Source organism: Molothrus aeneus, chromosome 2, assembly GCF_037042795.1.
Source record: "Molothrus aeneus isolate 106 chromosome 2, BPBGC_Maene_1.0, whole genome shotgun sequence".
In the NCBI taxonomy this organism is placed as follows: Eukaryota; Metazoa; Chordata; class Aves; order Passeriformes; family Icteridae; genus Molothrus; species Molothrus aeneus.
In genome coordinates this window covers 47,037,748-47,056,424 of record NC_089647.1, presented here as the reverse complement: position 1 = coordinate 47,056,424, position 18,677 = coordinate 47,037,748, and the positions used below count along the sequence as shown (strand labels likewise).

The 18,677-nt window shown below is 40.8% G+C and overlaps 1 protein-coding gene across 1 annotated transcript in view; it reads left to right on the top strand.

The window, feature by feature from the left end:
• The window catches only part of FLT1 (fms related receptor tyrosine kinase 1), a 108,819-nt gene that overhangs the window by 55,612 nt on the left and 34,530 nt on the right, over positions 1–18,677 (top strand). The window contains exons 12-14 of the mRNA XM_066544868.1: positions 4,788–4,896; positions 12,100–12,390; positions 17,210–17,356. Of these exons, the coding sequence (XP_066400965.1) occupies positions 4,788–4,896; positions 12,100–12,390; positions 17,210–17,356 (547 nt within the window). The remainder of the gene's footprint in view (positions 1–4,787; positions 4,897–12,099; positions 12,391–17,209; positions 17,357–18,677) is intronic.

Sequence of the window (18,677 nt, the reverse complement as noted above, 5' to 3'; positions counted from 1 at the left end):
TGGAAAAAGGAAGGTAATGGCCCTGTATCATGATTCTGGAAGGCAAAATTTAGACTCACCGGTTTGGCTTGCAAAGATGGGTCAGTCTGACTGGTGGTAGTATTAAAAAGTGTAACCCTCCAAAGTGGAGTGCTAAATAGTCAGAAAAGCCAATCCTTCCTGGATTGGTAAGACTGATAAGTGTAATCACACAAAATAAAAGGGTTCCATCTCTCCTGCATCTTCTATGCCAAGCCCTAAACATCTACCTCTCTTCTGAGTTCCCATCTTACTGATGAGAGGGAGAAGCATGAGCTGTGTCTGTTCTCAGTCCTGACACATGCCAGCTGTCTGGCCAGTACATCTGTGCAGATTGGCCATCTGGAACCCAAAGAGGAAGAGAAAGCTGTTTAGCTCACTACAGCAGCATTTTGATCTTTCTCCTCCACCAGACAGCTGGTTTTCATTAAATGTGTGAGATCTCATGAGCTTTGAGTTGTCAATAAGTCTTGGATGAAACTGGACAATAGATTCAGAAATTACTGAACGTGTGGGGGTGGAGAGGATACTGGCAGACAGATGGACAGGCTGGCAGACAGATGAACATAAGGACGGTATGATCTTCCTCAGAACCCAGGCTAAAGATAGCAGTGGGAGCCCCACTTTCCTTTCTTCAGCACATTGTAACTTCTCCTGGAGCCTTCCCGAGTGCTACTAGAATTGCTGTCAACACTTTCAAGTGAATCTTTGGGAGGTACCAGCAAAGCCAAGCCCTTGATGAGATTAAAACCAGCAGAGCTTGGGGCTTGCTGCTGCTGAGCTGCAGGACAGCACAGGATGCAGAGGTAAAACACAGCTCTGCTTGATAGACAGCAGCAACTCATAGAGATTTTTCTGCCTGACCCCAGGGGGAAAGTGGGTGCTGTCCCATCCACTCATGTCCTCCTGTTGAAGATATTTTGGTGTTTCTCCCATGCTGGTCCTGAAGGTGAAACGTGTTGACCAGATGTTTTGCACTGATGCTCCTTGCCAACATGTGAGGCATGCAGATCGTATGTCTTTGGCACAAGCAGACCAATCCAGCAGTGCCCTACCAATGTTTAGAAATGGATCTTCCTAAATTATATTCCTTTAGACAAAGATAATGCCAAGGGCATAAAGAGAGCACATTTTCATTTATTTCCTTTCTTTTTTTTAATCAATAGTTCTTCTTAAAAGCATAACTAGAAGGGAATTGGCAATAACTGACAGACTTGCACTAACCTGCTCTATGTTGAAAGGGCAGTGTTTTGCTTTTTAAATACGTGGGCTGTTTCAAGAAGTCAGGGCAGCAATCTCTGAACAGAGCAAGTTCATGCCAGCATCTTAAGAGGCCTTCTGGGAGTCACATAAGAGCCAGGTTGCCAAATATTTTCTGAAAACTTATTTTCCTTCTCTGCCATCAGCTGGAGCATTGGGAATCCTCTATCTCAGCTACTTTGAGAAGAGAGAAATTCAAGCAGACCCTCCAGGGGAAAGACCAGCCCACTGTGGCTCCAACAGCAATGATCTTGTCAGCTGCTTTGTATTCTCTTTGCCTCCACAGTCTTTTCCTCCACAAACAAATCTGAGAATTCCTCTTCCATCTCTTAGGATTTCTGCCTTATGCCTTTTTTATTTGCCCAGCAAAGCAGCAGCAGTATGGGACTCACTTCCCAAGCCCCTGGCTTTGAGATGAGCCTGTGACATGGTGCTTCAGCAGAGATGATGGGAGTAAAAAAAAAAAAGGGGATAAAAGGCCAAAACTTTGGTGGTAAATGGAGGTTGTGGAGAGATGATGCTGAAGATATTCACCATGCCACCATGCCAGGAGGGATTTGCCTGCTCTGTCTGATCATGCCAACTCAATTTAGACTTTCTCTATATAACGTAGCTGCAAATCCAGTGACTGAAACTCCCTGTTGTGATGCCAGATGATACAAGATAGCAAAAACTTTTGCTTCTTTTGCAGTAATAGCTGTACAGAGGGACCATGCTGCACAAACTGATCTCAAACAGCCATAGTTTCTCCATAAACAATATGCCAGGCTTAGTTTTATACACACTGCTTCTCTGGTGGGTTTTGGCTGGCATCCACAATGAAAAACACAGACTGCACCACTGGAGGGCTCACAAACTATTTAAAGAGATGTTATCTTATCCTTGTGACTAATTTATAAGCTAAAAGATTTATACAGAGACATGTTGTCTCTTAAATATTCTGTTCTGTTGCAAAGTCAGTCTTGCTTCCTCCTAGACACTGTGGTTTTCTCTGCCTCAGTAGAGTAAACATACCAGTGTGTGCTCTCTAGCACTAAGGCCTCCTGTGTTCACAGCATTTAATTCCCTTGCCTTCCAAAGAGCCATTGCTTGCATGGGAGTTGCCTGTTGGAAGTGATCTTTAGTCCATGCTAAAGAAGTATTTGGGACAGTGTAAGTTGGTCAAAACCAAAATGCTGCTGGGGGGAAACCTGGCAATTTAAATCACTGGGTTTCAATGCCAATGAATGTTCTTTCAGGCAATTTAATACACAAGAAAAGGCATTATCTGTAAGTCACTGCAGTCATACTCATTTAGCATAACTCTATGCACCATCCTCAGTGTGACAAAAGTAATAATCACATCACAGTGGGCTGAAGCAGTAAAACTCAAGGTAGTATGCACAATTTTCCATTAAAAAGTAATACCTAATGATAGAAGGACAAAATGCAGTCTGATACTTCCAAAAACTTTTCAAACCTTCAGAGTAGTTGTGGGAGGAATAGTCAGCATGTGTTTTTCAGGCTCAGAAATGCTCTGCCTCTGTGTATAATAAAGACAGGTGTCCTGGAGTCAGAGAGCAAGAGCTTCATTCTCCTTCACTGTGCATGTTAGGTCACAGTTGCTTCCTGGGCAAAGCTGCTGTGAGGTAACACCAACTAGCAGAAAAAGGCTGGTTTTAGGTGTAAAGTCTGGCATGGCAGAAGCAGTTTTTAACCACCCACATTAGCCTTCTGTGGTAAACATTGTGGGACTTCTTTCTGGTCCGAGTTAGTGTTGAAAAAGCAGATGCAGGAATCCTGGGGCTGTACTCTGTGTCCACACTTAAAAAAATTATGTTTAGAACCTGGAAGAAATTCAAAGAGAATGACAAAATATTGACAGGGCCAGGCACACCCTTTATAATTAGAAATTTGTAGAGGTCAGCCTACTGAATTTAGCAAAACAGGATGATTTTTCCCTAAGGGCTGTAATTATCTATCTGGTATTACAGATGCTCTTTAATCTCACAGAAGATCCAAAAAGGTAGTTTATAAAAATTGTAGCTAGAAATACTGTGTAGTATGTTAGCAGACAGGTAGTTGGCCACTGAGATAATTTCACAGGGTAGAGATGCTGTTAGCATTACTTGTAGTGAATTTACCATAGTGAAGTCTTCTAAAACAAATAAGTCAAAACAAAATTATTTGCCTCAACAGTGTTTGCTTGAGTGCAGGAAAAGTAATAGATTCTCTGTACTGAAGAATGATTTTGGGAAACCAGAAGATCTATTTCGTTTAGGGGCTCCATAAGAGTTTGGGGATAGCTATACTTTCTCCCAGGAGGAGACAAAAGCAGTGCAAATGTTCAGTCAGTGTTTATGCAAAAATGTAGATAACTGGTCCTTATTTATTACTGCCTCACCCTCTTGTGTTTGTTTCTGAACTCCAGTAATCAGGCAGACTTAAAAGAATGTATTAATTGCACAGAATTTATTTTTAGGATTTATAGAGACACCAAACAATTCCAAGCAGTGGAATTCTGAAGTCCCACAATTTCCGTTCATCACTGTCCCAGCTCTGCCCGTAACTCCAGCCAAACCATGTTTTACAGAACAAGTAAAATGGCAACAGAAAGAAAGAAAATTAAGCTACCAAGTAGTAACTGGAAGCACGTTACACTGATAAAGTCCATGTCCGTGCCTCATGTCTCAGCTCCATAACAGAATGACACATCATTTGTTTCTGCATAACTTTCCTCTTATGCTTAGTGCCCAAGCCACTAGACCATGGCTTCCCATCACCCTAAAAGTATAACTCTTATTATTACAGTGGTTTTTATGTTTCTAAGAGTACATTAGGTGTTTTTGGCCCCTGGCCTTTCAAGGTCTTATCTTTCAAGTCAAATAACTCTGAGAAAATATTTAGTGTGCTGGACCTCTTAAGATGGTAATAGAATATAACATAACAAAAAATGATATATTATCATATAGTAGAAATATTAAGTCCAGGAAAATAGTACAAAAGAAGATGAGTAAACGTCTCTTTTGCCGCTGCTCTGTCTCACCTGACACGTATGTGGGAAAATGAAAGAAATCCAACAAGTTTAGTGCCAAGTTGAGCTACTTTTTTCCCCCAGGGTTATCCAAATGCCTGAGGCGTGTCTCACCTATTCCCTTTGCAGTCTGGCTCTCCTACAGGCTGCTTATCTCCTTGTGTGAAACACATTCTGTCGTGCTTCATGTCTTGTAGCTTACCATTACATCACCAGCGAGAGATAAGTCAATCTGAAAGACATGTTCAAAGATTTTTGGTCATGATGGCTTTGATGATATAAGGGTCACCCAAGGAGCTTGTTTCCTGTTATTCTTCTATCCTTTGCAAAACTGTGTATGGTAACATCTTCTTTAAATAGTCTCAGACGTGCCCATTACTGAATGAATGGAAAGAGTGGATCATGGGACAGTCAATGGTGACTTAGGAAAAAGAGAAGAAAACCTTTAACTGAGTTCTTAAGCCAATGAGAACTAAGCCTCTTCTTTCTTTTGCAGACTGCTAGCACTCTTGTTGTAGCTGAAGCCAAATCGTCAGGAATCTACAGCTGTGTGGCATCCAACAAAGTGGGAAAATCTGAAAGAAATGTCAGTTTTATTGTAACAGGTAAGATCTACTCCTCTACAGAGTCAAACGTGTTTCCTGATCCTGGAGTTATAACTGTAGGTTGTTGTGGCTTTTTAATATACCACTGTTTCAGAATTGCTGTAATGTGTAAGCTCATACCATGCTTTCGGGTGATGCTGGTAGGTTTCATAGCTGCTGGTCTGGATTTCTAGGGACGCTAAATTGGTGAATGACTCATTCCTCCCTCAAGCACCAAGCATCAAGCATGACAGAAATTACAAATACAGCAATGAGTAATACCCCATTTTGGTTCATCTCTGCAGTAATTTCGTGCATGAAATTTTAGTGTACTTTCACCCACCAGTAAGCCAGTTTCACATGTGACATTGAGGTGTCTACAGCCTCATTCTGTTGCCCACCAGGATATCTCACAACACAGAGCCTAGAGCAGTGCCAGTGTCTGCAGGCACCATGCTGCTAAAGATGTCTGGGGTACCTCTCACAGATCTCAGGGACAATGGCAACTTATGGGTGAAAAAGTGTCAGGATACAGACTACAGAGTTTTGTTTCCTTTTCTGAGAAAGACAGCCTGGAATGCCATTTGTGCCATGGCACTGAGAATTCCTCTGGTGTTATCTTCATGCATGAGTATGCTTTCTGTTATTTTTGCATTATGAGATGTGTTTGGAGTTTTCACAAACAAATGACTTAATGTTTTACTTCAGGAATTTCTGAAAAAAGCCCACAGTGTGGCTTTGGGAATAACTACTGCATTATTCAGCAACACAAAGTCTGCACATGCAATTACAAAGGATTTGTTTTCTGTCAAAAGTTTAGTTTTGTTTATAAAGCAGTAGTTTTATAAACTTAGGCTGCTGGCAATTTTCAGAGTAGGTCATTAAAGAAATGTAATTCATTCAAAAAGATGAGAAAAAGCAAAAAGGCTAAAGTATTTAGATGCTTTGATCCCCAAATCATAATCTCTGGGGTTTTTATGTCGTCATTCTCTTGCTTATAATTCTAATGAGTAGTTTTAGTGAAACTCATTCTATTTCTATGCTGAGAGATATCAAAAGAGAATAGACACACTCTCACCAGATTTGATTAAAAAAAGAAGAAAGGAAAGACTACTTCAAAAAATGTTCTCCCTCCCAAACTCTGTGTTTTTAAAATGAGAAGCTGAATCATAGAATACCAAGTTGAAAGGGGCCTCAGGATCATCTGGTCCGACCTGTCTTGGGAAAAGCACAGCATCCTGTCCAGATGGATCTTAAAAGTGTCCAAAGTTGGGGAATCCACCACTTCCCTGGGGAGATTATTCCAATGACTGATTGTCCACATAGTAAAAATTTCTTCTTGTATCAAATCAGAATCTCCCCAGGAGTAACTTGTACCCATTACCCCTCATATTTTCCATTGTCCCCTTAAATAGGAGTCTCCATCTTCTTTGTAGCCACCCTTTAAATACTGGAACATGTTGATAAAGTCTCCCCTAAGCCTTTCCTCAAGGCTGAACAAACCCAGTTCTCTCAGCCTCTCCTCAAATGGCAGACTTTCCACTCCTTTGGTCATCTTTGTGGCACCTCTCTGGACCCTTTCCAGACTTTCCACCTGTTTTGTATAGAGGGGACCCAAACTGAATCCAGTATTTTGGATATGGCCTGACAAGTTCTGAGTGTAATGACTTCTTTATCTCTGTTCGTGATCCCTTGCTATTACGACCCAGCAGCCTGTTGACTTTTTTTCACCACAGCAACGCCCTTTTCATTCATGCTGATCTTGTTGTCCACCACAGGTCCCTTTCCACAGAGCTGGTCCCCAGCTGAGCAGATCTGTTGACCCAGATGTACTGGTTTTGTGCTTCCAGGAGAGTGCCCTTTCCTCTAACTGGTAAAAGAAGCTTGGGCACCAGTACCTTTCTCTGGCACCTCCAGGATTTTGTAGTCTTCCTTGAATCTGCCCAGATTCCATCTGGCTTCTATCCAGCTTGCGGTATCACTCCTACTCACACAGAAGAGTAGCAATGAGCAGTAGTCAGTGCTCTCGACAAGTTGTGGCACTGTCTCACCAACCTTTCAGGCCTCAGCTACCAGAAGGCAGCATGACTCCATCATGCCAGCAGATGGGCACCCCTGCAAGCACTTGCCATTTCTTTTTTAGGTATCCACTGTTGTGCTTCTCATACAGTTTCACCTGGCAGGCTTCGTTTGTGGGTGCCTACAGCTGTTAAAGCTCCATGTCATAACACACTTTCACATTTAGAAAGTGCCACTTATCTATAAATATAGAAAATTGGTAAGAAGCATGAGAAGTATAAACAGATAAGTGACATACAGGCAGGTTGTTTGCTAAAGTACAGAAACAAGAAAAATGTCTCTGTGTTCTATTAATGGAAGTGACAAGAATATTTGCCACCTTGAAGATGACTCTTGTCCCCACTCTTAGTTTTGCTTTCATCCCTATCCTCACACTGTGTGTGTTTGAACAGAAAGATGAACACCACATAGTTCTCCATAAATTAACATGTCAATGATAGTTTCATCTTTGTGTGGGCACTTCACATGAAACTTTGAGAAGTCACTGAGAATCATTCACTGAGAATGCTGCTCTTTCAATGTGCAAGGGGCTGAATTTGGCCTTCTTTAACTCTTATTCCTCAGTTTTCACAATATAACATGGAAGATCCTGAAACCAAATGAAGCTGTACTTTGATGACCTCATTCACCATATTCAAATATCCCTTTAAAAGTTTTGATGGTGGTTTCAAGTATTTTAGCACAGTGACACGAAGGATGTAGTTTTCCTATTTAGACCTAGCATTCTCAGATCTTAAATAAGGATGGAAGGAAATCCTTCTTCTTGATACTAAGGCTTGCACGAGAACATGCAAAATGTTATGACTTCCCTTTGAAGAATCTTATATTGGCTGGTGTTCAGAAAGAGGAGTGTCAGCTTTATTATGTCTTGGAATTTCTTAACATCTTGACTGGTGGCAAACATTCCTTATAGTGTAGTGGAGCTGAAATGCATTTGTCCTATGAGCTCCTGGAGCTGAGCACTACAGTTGTGTGACATGGAAAGTCCTGATCATCCTCTGGCACTCACTTGCATTGACTGAAAGCAGTGCAAACAATACGATTGTTTGGTCCCTACAAAAATCCAGTTGTGCTCACCGTAATTCTCCTCCATCAGGCTGAGACCAAACTGCTGTGGCTGTGTTTCACATCAAGAAACAAATATGTCCAGAATGTGCTGAAAAATGCACTGAGGGAGTAAAAACCTGAGAGCCTCACATGCTGATGGATGTGAACAGGACACTGCTAAGTATTTCCTTCTGATGAGTCCAAAACCAATACTTCAGGGTTTGTGTGACAGCTTAGGGCTAGTTTATCTTATGTTGTTGAGTCTTCTGGCGCCATTTGAAGTCAGCCTGAGCCACACAAAAGTGTCTAAAAGTAAGAGAAGTGTCTAAGCAGGAGGGGATGATTCCTTGTAGGAAAAGGAGCTGCTGCCCTCTGTAAAAGGGACGCACCAGAAATGACTATAAAGAGCAGATGGAGACAAAGACTGTTCTGAACAGGGAGATCCCTTTCCTTGAAGGCAATCTCCCTCAGCCCTTGTCCTTGGGAAGAGAAAATGCACGTGCTGCAGTGCTGTGAAGGGTCTCTTTTTTTTGTGGACAGAAACTATTAGGAAGGTGGTGGAAGGCAGAACGTGTCCCAGCAGCACTAGTTTGGAGTTGACAAGTTCCACTCCTTCAGGGAACGGTAAACATAAGGAAATTACCGCCAATAGAGAGAACTTAGGAAGAACAAGCACTTTCTTTAGTTACTGTAAATATAATTTTATTTCTGGGCTTAAAGTGAAACCTGCCTATCTTTTCCTAGGATGTTTGAGAGTGGTGTACATGATTTTATACACTGTGCCTCAGGGTGTATGTATGACACAAAGACCATGGGCTTTGGAGTAGCCTTCCTGCGGCTTCTGTCAGATAAAGAGCACTTTTGGTGTACTGTCACTGACTTAGATCTAAAAGCAAATCATTGTTCAACACCCAAAAGTAGCTGTGAAACTTACATAAAGGCAATGTAGAAAGGTGATTTCTGAAACCTCTCCTTCTCACTGGTATGGAAGCAGTCTCTGTAACAACACCTTTATGCCAAATTTAATTGTATTAGCACCCTTTCCTCCAGCCTGCCCCTTTCCCTACATTTTGGGCTGTTTTGCTGGCACACAGCAGGCCCATGGGTGTGTTTGCAATTACAGAGGGTGAAACAGGAACAGCTCTGCCTTATCTCCCTGGTTTCCCAATGTCACTAAGCGCATTTTATTTTGAGATTCCTGATGGTGCTTGGCAAAGATAAACAAAATCTTCCATCAGGAAACCTGGGAGCTATTTCCACAGGAAGCTTCAAATCACTAAAGTAAATAAAACCCTTTTACATTATTCCCAGCCACGTATTTAGCTAGCCTGAGCCTGTAACAATTGCTGAGATAGGTGTCATATATTAGGAGGCTCGTAGCCTTTAAACAAATGATTCTTTTGGAACCCTGTGCATTTTGCTGTTGTCCCTAGATTTATTCAGAAAATAGTCTTCACAGAAGGCACACTGAGGAAGAACTCCAGACCTGACAACATAAAAGTAGTTGTAACTGCGTTATACTGTTGGCATGCTATCCTTTTAAGCTAAAAATAGTTCACTTGCCTCAGTCCCCAGGGATCTTTAGTTTAATCTTAAGAGTTTTGCTTGGCTCTTCTTAGTTTTACTGAGTATTGGCATCTTCAAAAGCAAAAATTATCACTATTTCTAACCAGTACCCTGGCTTTCACAACACACATCAGAACAATTTGAAATGTACTGTGAGTAAGATGCACCACCTTCTTTCTTCCACGTACTTACTCACATTCAAAATGTTGGCCATCTGATTGGTTTTAAGTGTGTTTGAATTTAATGTTTTTTAAGAAAATCAAGTATAGGATTCAGTTCATCTAACTTAAATCTTACAATTAGGTACCTAAGCCTAAGCTGATCATGTAGGATGTCGTCATAATTAAGCATGAGGGACCAGGATGTCTGGCATTTAACCCATCTTAAAGGGATGGTTTGCACCGCCCTCTGGAGAAGCCTGTGTCACCCCATGGACTGCAAACTTTTGCCCACATACAGAACACAAAACATCTATATATTCAAATAAATGTCTGCATTTTGGCAGCTGAGGCTGAATATGATGTATTCCATGTATGGAGGTGTTTCATCTTAATAGCTCTTCCAGTCAATATGTTCTTAATTGAGATTAGAATCTGGCACCACACACTCTTACATATCAAACAGGATCCTGATGGTTGTCACTCATAGATGAGTTCATGAAATTTGAAGTTTTTCTTATAGCTTTGTTTGCCAGAGAGATAAAAGTGGTGTCCCAATGGAATGTAAGTGGAACAATTTAACACCAAGCTTTAATACCCAGTCTAATATTTTAGTGTCTCTGCCTCCACTAGGTTGATCTTTGGACTGCACACCTGAACCACAGCTGATGACAGGCACACACTTTGCTCCCACTGCAGGGGCACGATGAGTTCAACCAGAAGAAATCAGGCCTCTCCCTGGGAGGCATCTACTGTCAGGAGAAATTTAAATCCAGGCCTAGCAGGAGCTCATTTACCCTCTGTTTAACTCAGGGATAGATGTGGAAAAGAGGATGTTATGGGGGACAACTGATGCCAGGCTTCCAACAGGCAGAGAGCATTGAGCAGGTTTTGCTCATGGTTCCCCTGGAAGACAAGGCAGCTCAGTTTGCAATGTGGGGATTTAGGGAGAAACTTTCTGATGGATTGGTCAATCAATGAGAGAGGTTAATGAAAAAATATGTGGGATATTATTCACTTGAGAGGTACTTTTTACATATTCCTGCTGAAGTGACATTAAACCTGAAGAAACACTGGTAAGAATGAACTGAATGGAAGTGAGCATTGAGCTGTTCACGATCTAAGAAACAAGAAAAGAAGGTATAATTCTCCCATATGAAAGAAGAAGCCCTTCTTAGGATTTCAAGTCCAGTTTACGGCCAAGTGCCATAGCAATTAGTAGTGAAAGAACAATTGAAAATGGCCACAGTCGATATCACTTGACCGAGAAGAAGGAAATGACTTTATCAGAATATTGGCTACAAATAAACCAAGAGAGGTTGCATTCTAGGAGTAAAACTTGGAAGTGCTTTCTCTCAGGAACTTCTACTTTCACTGAGGTCAGTGGTAGGAGTGCCTTGCTGGAGGGATGAGCCCCAGGTGGAGGCAGCTGGGAGGCAGCTGACACCACCACAGCTCTGCACCACTGCCCAGGTGGAGGAAGTTGCAAGTGACATTACAATAAACTGCAAACAGGACAAACAGGACCTTTTCAAGTAGGGCTTTCTACATTGTTGGCTAAATTAATCCTGCCTGAACCATCTGCTATGAAGTGAAAACTTAACCCATGTCTACACTTTGTAAATTGTTGGTGCAATGATCCTTGGTTTCTCTCAGGTGAAAATATTTTTCACCTGTGATAATGCCAAGGCACCTAAATAAAATACCTTCATCCTAGTGCTGCCCACACACAGCTGGTCACCCTGGGCAGAGGGTACTGTTTCTGCTTACCTCTTGGGTGGCTGGTAGGCCTTAAATGCAGGGAGGGTAAGCACCTCTGTTCCAAGGGAAATCTCAGGCATGTGATCAGAGATGATGTAATTTCTCAGGACTTGAAGCATTTTTAAGAAATAGATGTACTTTACCTGAACACTTGTGAATAACAAAAAAACAGTATAACCAAACATGATGAAATGCAGTATTTTTATACTGCCCTCTTGAGATTCCTTTTCTCTTATGCAGTTTACAAGCTGGAGCTGTGATCAGAATATTTCTCCTTTTTCATAGTCCCAATGTGATGTCTTTAAATAATTCTGCTTTTGGTACCTTGCCCCAGTCTGTCATAACTTGGCATAACATTTATACAAACTCATAACTTCCAAGAGCAACTTCAGTTTACACCAACTGACATCTGAGGCCAAGTGTATCATAGCTCTAAGAAAAATTATGAGAATAGCTGGAGCTGAGTGTATGAAAGGAAAGATTACACACCTGAGCAGGAAGACAACGACATTGATTAGTTCAAAGACTTCCTGATAAAGGGGGAAGTATATGCTGTGTTAATTTTGGCTCATTAGTTTCATATAAACTAAAAAGTGTTCTTGATTTTTGACAGATGTACCAAGTGGATTCCATATTAGTTTGGAAAGAATGCCTATTGAAGGAGAGAACTTGGTATTGTCCTGTTCAGCCAACAAATTCCTGTACAAAGACATTGCTTGGATTTTACCCAGGACAGTCAACAATCAAACGAAAGCAAAGAAGTCTCACAACAGGGAGTACTCCATCACCCTCACTCTGACCATCAAAAACGTTTCCCTGGCACACTCAGGCACCTATGCCTGCCGAGCAAGGAACATATACACGGGGAAAGAAGTGCTTCAACAGAAAGACGTTACAATCAGAGGTGAGCACTGCAACAAAAAGGCTGTTTACTCTCGGATCCTCAAATATAAAAGCACAAGGAATGATTGTACAACACAAAGCAATGTAAAACATTAAAGGACTCATTAAACAGTAAGAGATGTCTCATATCATCTTGATTTTTGTATCACTGTTGCTACCTTTCAAGCTCTGAGGTGGTGCTCATTTCCCCATGGGTTGGAAATAGGAGGAATAGCAAACAAAATCCTAACGCGTGAGCTTCCACTTGAGTTCAGACGGGTGTTTTCTGCTTTGAAAAGGCACATGGAAGCTGGGGTTTGGAAGATCCCCCGTGCTACATTTTACATGCCGTTATTTTTTCTCTTGCTGTCTCCTACTGAGCAATAAGGAAAACTTTGGATCAATCTTTTCTTCCGCTTTGATATCAGCCTCATCAAAAGTGTCAAAGCTGAATAAACTGATTAACTTTAAAAACTGCTGTTTTCAGTCAACAATGGACATTTAATAAGCTAACTTGAATGTGCGGAATGAGCACAATTCAGTTTGAGATTGACTGGACTACATATTTTTTATTTTAATCTGATCTTGATGGACTTATAAATATTACCTGCTGAGCAAGTTCTAATACTTATTTATTTGAAATTATTTTCTACACTAAAGTACATTAATCTTAAAAAAGTATCTTCTAAAAGAAGTATGCAGGGAAGAAATAAAAATGTTGATATAATGCACAGACCTATCATATCATTTATAATAATGATGATTTTACAACTGACAGCCATGAACCATGTTTCTCCAAATAAATCCAGGTAGACTTCCAGTTGCTGTGTTGGTCAATTCTTAAAGTCAGTTCTGCACTAATGTAAAAAACTACTGATAAAATTGTGAGTGTTGCTTCTGGCCTGAAGATTCAGGAGTTTGTAATGTTGTAATTATTTTATCAAATGAGGAATGTTACACTAACATGACTGAAAAGGTTTTAGCTAGCATGGTTAAAAATATTTTTAAAAATACAAATTCAAAATTGATGCCATTAAAAATATTCATTGCTTTTGGTATGCAAATGACAATTGGATTTATTATGGGGATTAAGAACCAGCAAAACTGCTGAAGGACAATTAAGGGCAACCTAAGAATTCCTTGTGAGCATTTCCCCTTTTCTTTTCCTTTGTCATGATTTTGCTATGAGATGTTTCTGTGTGCTATAAATTCTGTGTAAGGAAAAAGTTACTATTTTTAATAGATCTGATAACTTTATTTTTTTACAATTACATAGCTTTAATTATTTTTGGTTACATTTATGATCGATCATTTATATAGCATTTACACAAGCCATAACAAAACAGACCACAATGACCAAAATAGCTGCAGCAAAGGAACAAAGTGGCTGTGCTTTTAAAATAGAGGGTGACAACATGACAGTTTCTTGCGCTTGGGAACTCACCAGACTATTTCCTCCTTTAGGTATCGAGACTGTGTCCCACGGCTAAACTTGCCTTTCACGTGGGAATTGCTTTTGTCAAGTGTGAAAGGGTAAACAATAGCATTTCCCCATAATGCCAGTTTCATGCAGCCTAAAATGCTTAGAAAACAATTGGTAACCTGGAAGTTGTCAGAGTAAAGAAAAGAATAATCATTTATATCTTGAAATGTCACCTATAGCCTGCTTGTATACAGTAACTCTTTTGTTCATTATTAGCGTGATGGCTTCCAGAAACAATGTGTTCTTGCAAAGGGATCAGGCTCTCTTTTTTTCCTAAAACATGCCTAAAATGCAAGTGAAGTTGTTGGCGACTGCTTAAAAATGGAGCAAGCTCACTCTTTAGCATTTGCAATTCTTCAGAAGAACTACAATACAGAATCCCCTTTTTTCCTAGGGTATTTTGTGGGAAGACATTTGATGGCGAGGTGGGCGGTGATGACAGGACATTACAAATTTTCCATGGCCTTGGGAGCCGAAGCACCATGATTTGTGCAGCCAGTTGCCAGGCAATATGAGTTTGGGTCAAAAAAAAAAAAAAAGAGATGTGGCAATTAGACTGTTCTGTGAAGTTGTTGTGCATTGCAATGATGTATGTCACTGCTGAGTGGAGGTCCCACCAGCCTGGGCTCGACCAGCACTCAGAGGCCACACTGTGCAAGGATGCCCTGACATCCCAGTGTGACTGTCCGTGTTGGAGGACACAGAGAAAGCTCACTGGAAACCTTGGAGGAAAGCAGTTCTTGGTGGCAGGATAAAAACTACTGATGTCACTTTTGATGTCCTTGGATGACTGGAGAATCTCATGGGTTTGGGGAGTTTTCTCTGCCTTCTGTTGTGTAATATATTATTTAGGGAGAAAGGTGTGAATTATATTTCTTCTTCTTTTTTTTTTTTTAAGTGTTTAAAATAAAGCTTGTATTTATATTTTTGTACTGATTAATAAAAAATAAGTGAACAGACAACATAATCCTAACAAAGGGCAAAAATGGATGGAATGCATATGTAAACCTGAAAATTAACAAATTGTAATTTCTCCCCTTTTTTTTGCTTTTTAAAAATGCAAATTCTCCCTCCCTACCACCCCAGGTCAGAAAAGTACTCTGATACCAGTGTCCTCTTCTCCCCTCTGTGATCCCCCTGTCACACCCCTGGGCCAAATTCTGCCTACAATGAAGTTCCTCAGGGTTACTGAGAGCAGAGTTTGGCCAGCAAGGCAGCATTCGTGGGCAAGCATGAAGGCTGGGGTCAGGTCTGGGGGGCTGCCCTGGGAGCTGAGCCCCACACTCTGCTGGTGGCCAGGCTTGCCCCTTGGCTTTGGAGTGAGCAGAGTAGGACATTGGAAACTGTCCCCCTTGGCTTCACTGCAAAAATGAATGGGAGAAAACAGGTGGTTTGCAAAAGAGAATAATCCTCAGGTTGACCAAGTCCTTGAAAAATCAGCTGATTGTAGCAGAGAAATTATTGAAAGTATGTGAATGATGACTTAAGTTTTAAGCAAAAAAGTTTTTCTTAATATGAAATCCCATCTTTAGTGTATGGCTATAAACAAATTAAAATTAATCACAACTCACAGAACGTGTGATTTGCCTTTGTTGTGTCATCTTGTCCGCCTTCATTTTGGATGTCTGGGCTGGGATGTCTGTCAGGGACTGCTGATAAATATTGAGTTCTTCTCAGCAAGTGTATGTGGACATGCCTCAGACTGTGCCTGTTCGTAGTGTTGTGAAAAATGAGAATTAAATAAAAATTGAGATGAGGTATTAAGGAGAAGAAGGCAGTCTTCTTGGCTGCAAGGCAAATAGAGATGACTATGTCATTGTGTAGGTATGTGATGAAGAATTTACAGTGCCTCTCATAAGCAATGCTGTTTGGGAAGAGAGAACAAACTGTCTACCAGGCTGTAAAGAACAAATTTCATTGCCTGTGAAAATTACTGGCTTGCAGCTCAGAAGTGCCCAAAAGCCATAGTCATTGCACAGTCATGACTATGTTGGAATTAATTTTAAGGGGCAAGGGCATTGCAAAAATATCCCACTTTAAAGGTGTTTTTAGTGCTGTGGGGATCATGCACACTGAAAAATCTGGTGGTACATAGTGGTTTAACATTTGTGGAGAGTTTTTATTTATGTCTGGTAACAGAATAATTATGAAAATGGCTAGAATAATTATGTGTAATGGCTAGTTTTTCTGTAAGGAAAAAGAATAATCTCCCAAACACAGAATATCAGATATTAAGAAAGTGTCAGAATAATATCAATACACCAAATCAGTATCAGAACTGATACTGAACTTGGTGTATTGGCACCTATTGCAGCTTGAAAGAAAATCTTTGCAAATAGTTGGTTTCTGCTTTTTTTTTTTTTTTTGTTTCATTTTGTATTTGGAATCTGTGTATTACCATGTTAGCAATTGCTGATCCTGCAAATAATTGGGGAATTTGAGGGAATCTGCAGAGCATTTCCGTCTGTGATGCTGCTCAGGAGCTCCCTGAATTCTCCATGACTGCTTTAAATGGGCCAAAATACCAAAAATAATTATGTGAGAGTTGCAAATGTGAATGAAAGATGTTGCCATATAATGTGCATAAACGTTGTAAACATCTTGACCTTTGTTAGAACAGCCTTCAGCACTGTATGAAATGAGGGAAGGAGTGGCAAAGGGTTGAAATGATCATGAGATTGTTTTGTTTCTTTCAGAGATGACTTTAACATGATGTTTGTAGTGTGTTTTTGAAATGCTGTGGTGTGGTTTGGCCAGGCCTGGTTATGTTCAGTCAAATATGTGAAACGCAGAAGTGGAATAATTTATGAAGACTTTGGTACAATGCTTATGTGCTCATGGTGGTTTTGGATTATGTGAGTTTACTGAATATGATTTGTAACTGTACTCTTTAAAGTAAGTAAATTATCAAAGTCACATTCATGGCTATCACGGTGTACAGAGCAGCAAAGTGCTATCAGCAACACAGAGGTACTCTGCTACAAGGCTGTTCTGATGATTCTTCAAATCTTTGGTGTCACAGTTTGTTTCTTTTGATGGTGAAAAACTGAGCTTTCATAGGAAGTCCTTGCTTTCGATATAAACAAGCGTGGTTGGTCATGGAACTGAGAAAATCTTTTGAACACTGTCATCATTGGGTGTTCATTGTTCACCATAGCATGCCATTGCTGAGTAATGGGAGTTCTCTGCACACACCAAACCCTCCTGAGCTAAGTAGAACACTAAATAAAGTCAGTGAAAAATGAGCTTGGTAGAAGAGCTGTAGCAATCTCTAACACCAGTAAAATGTGTGTAGGGGAGATAATTAAATCTCCACCATTACAAGAATGTAAAACAAAGGTGTTGTTTTGTCTTATAGCTCAAGAGGCACCAGCCCTGCTGCGGCAGCTTTCGGATCAGACAGTGAACGCCAGTAACTCTGCCATGTTGGAGTGCCAGGCTCGTGGTATTCCTGAGCCCCACATATCCTGGTTTAAAAACCATGAGGAAATACAGCAAGAACCAGGTGAGAGCTTTGTGTACTCACCTACCTCTTACAGCAGGCTTTTTATTTACCCTTCTGCCTTACATAGCCATTCGCAGAGCCATTGTCATCAGTACTTAGATGTAAGGAAGGCAGTCAGCAACCCGGGTGCTCCAGGTAATTCTGTGTCACTCCAAAACATGAGCCAGGCTGGAGATCTAGACACAACCGGCCTTTATGGAATCAATGAAACACTTTTCACCTTAAAAGAGTCATCTCCAGAGAAATATATTTACCTCCATTTGTTATAGAGGGAGCTCAAGCAACAGGATCTTGGCCAGCAGACATGGAAGTACCAGCAGGAGTCTGTAATCAGGCACTCAAAGTCTGTTCATGAGTCAAAAACTATCCAGAAGACTAAATCCATGTCTGGGGTATCCAAAATCCAAATGCATCTATGGCGGCAGAGGAATCCAGGTCTCATGCAACAGAGAGGAACAGCTTCCCAGGTGGCATGTTGCAACAACCGGAAAACTTTGGGAGCTGTTTACTGGTGTTTCTGGAATGTGGCTTCAAAGATCAGCTGAGGCTAAATGTCCAGCTGCTGGCACCATAGTCATGGATATGATGTGTTCCTTGGATATTTCAGATGGAAATGAATGACAGAGGAAAAGGCAAAACCTTTCTCATGGGAATTCATGCACATTTGGTTCAGGAGCACACACTGAGATAGTGTTAAAACACTCATCAAAAATGTTCAAGGAGGTCTGGTGCATTGGAACTTGAATTCAAAGTGTAATCTTCTACAGAACATTTTAGAAAGTTTGTAGTTATGGTCATGTCCTGAATTATTAGGAATTACAATAGCATGAATAAAAACAACTGGAAAAAATTCTGAGGATTTCTCCAACTGAGTTACAAGCCCGTGCAGACTTCCAGCCCAGGCACTAAGCTTAGAGACAGATTCCATGAAGCTTTATAGTGATCACATTGCTGTAGTGTGCATTAATAACATTATCTTCCAAAATGAAGGTTATGTGTCTAACTTGGGTGTAATGCAACAGATACAATTGGGAGCCAGGGAGATGTCTCCAGAGAGTAGGTCAGACCACTTCAGTAAGGTGCCTGAAATAGATGGTGGGAATACAGTTTGATGGGACTGTGATTCTGATGGAGCCAAACACAAGTGTGTACTTTATTGCACATTTCCTGGCTAGAAGGTGCCCTAGCAGCAGTCCTGAGACTAAATCTGTTCCCTGCCTCTTCCTTGCTTCTTGGAATATTGTCCAGGCTGCCTTCTGGGTTGACCTATCTGGAATAAACAAGATGTTTAAAGCTTCAGGTAATTCCCTCATGGTAATTC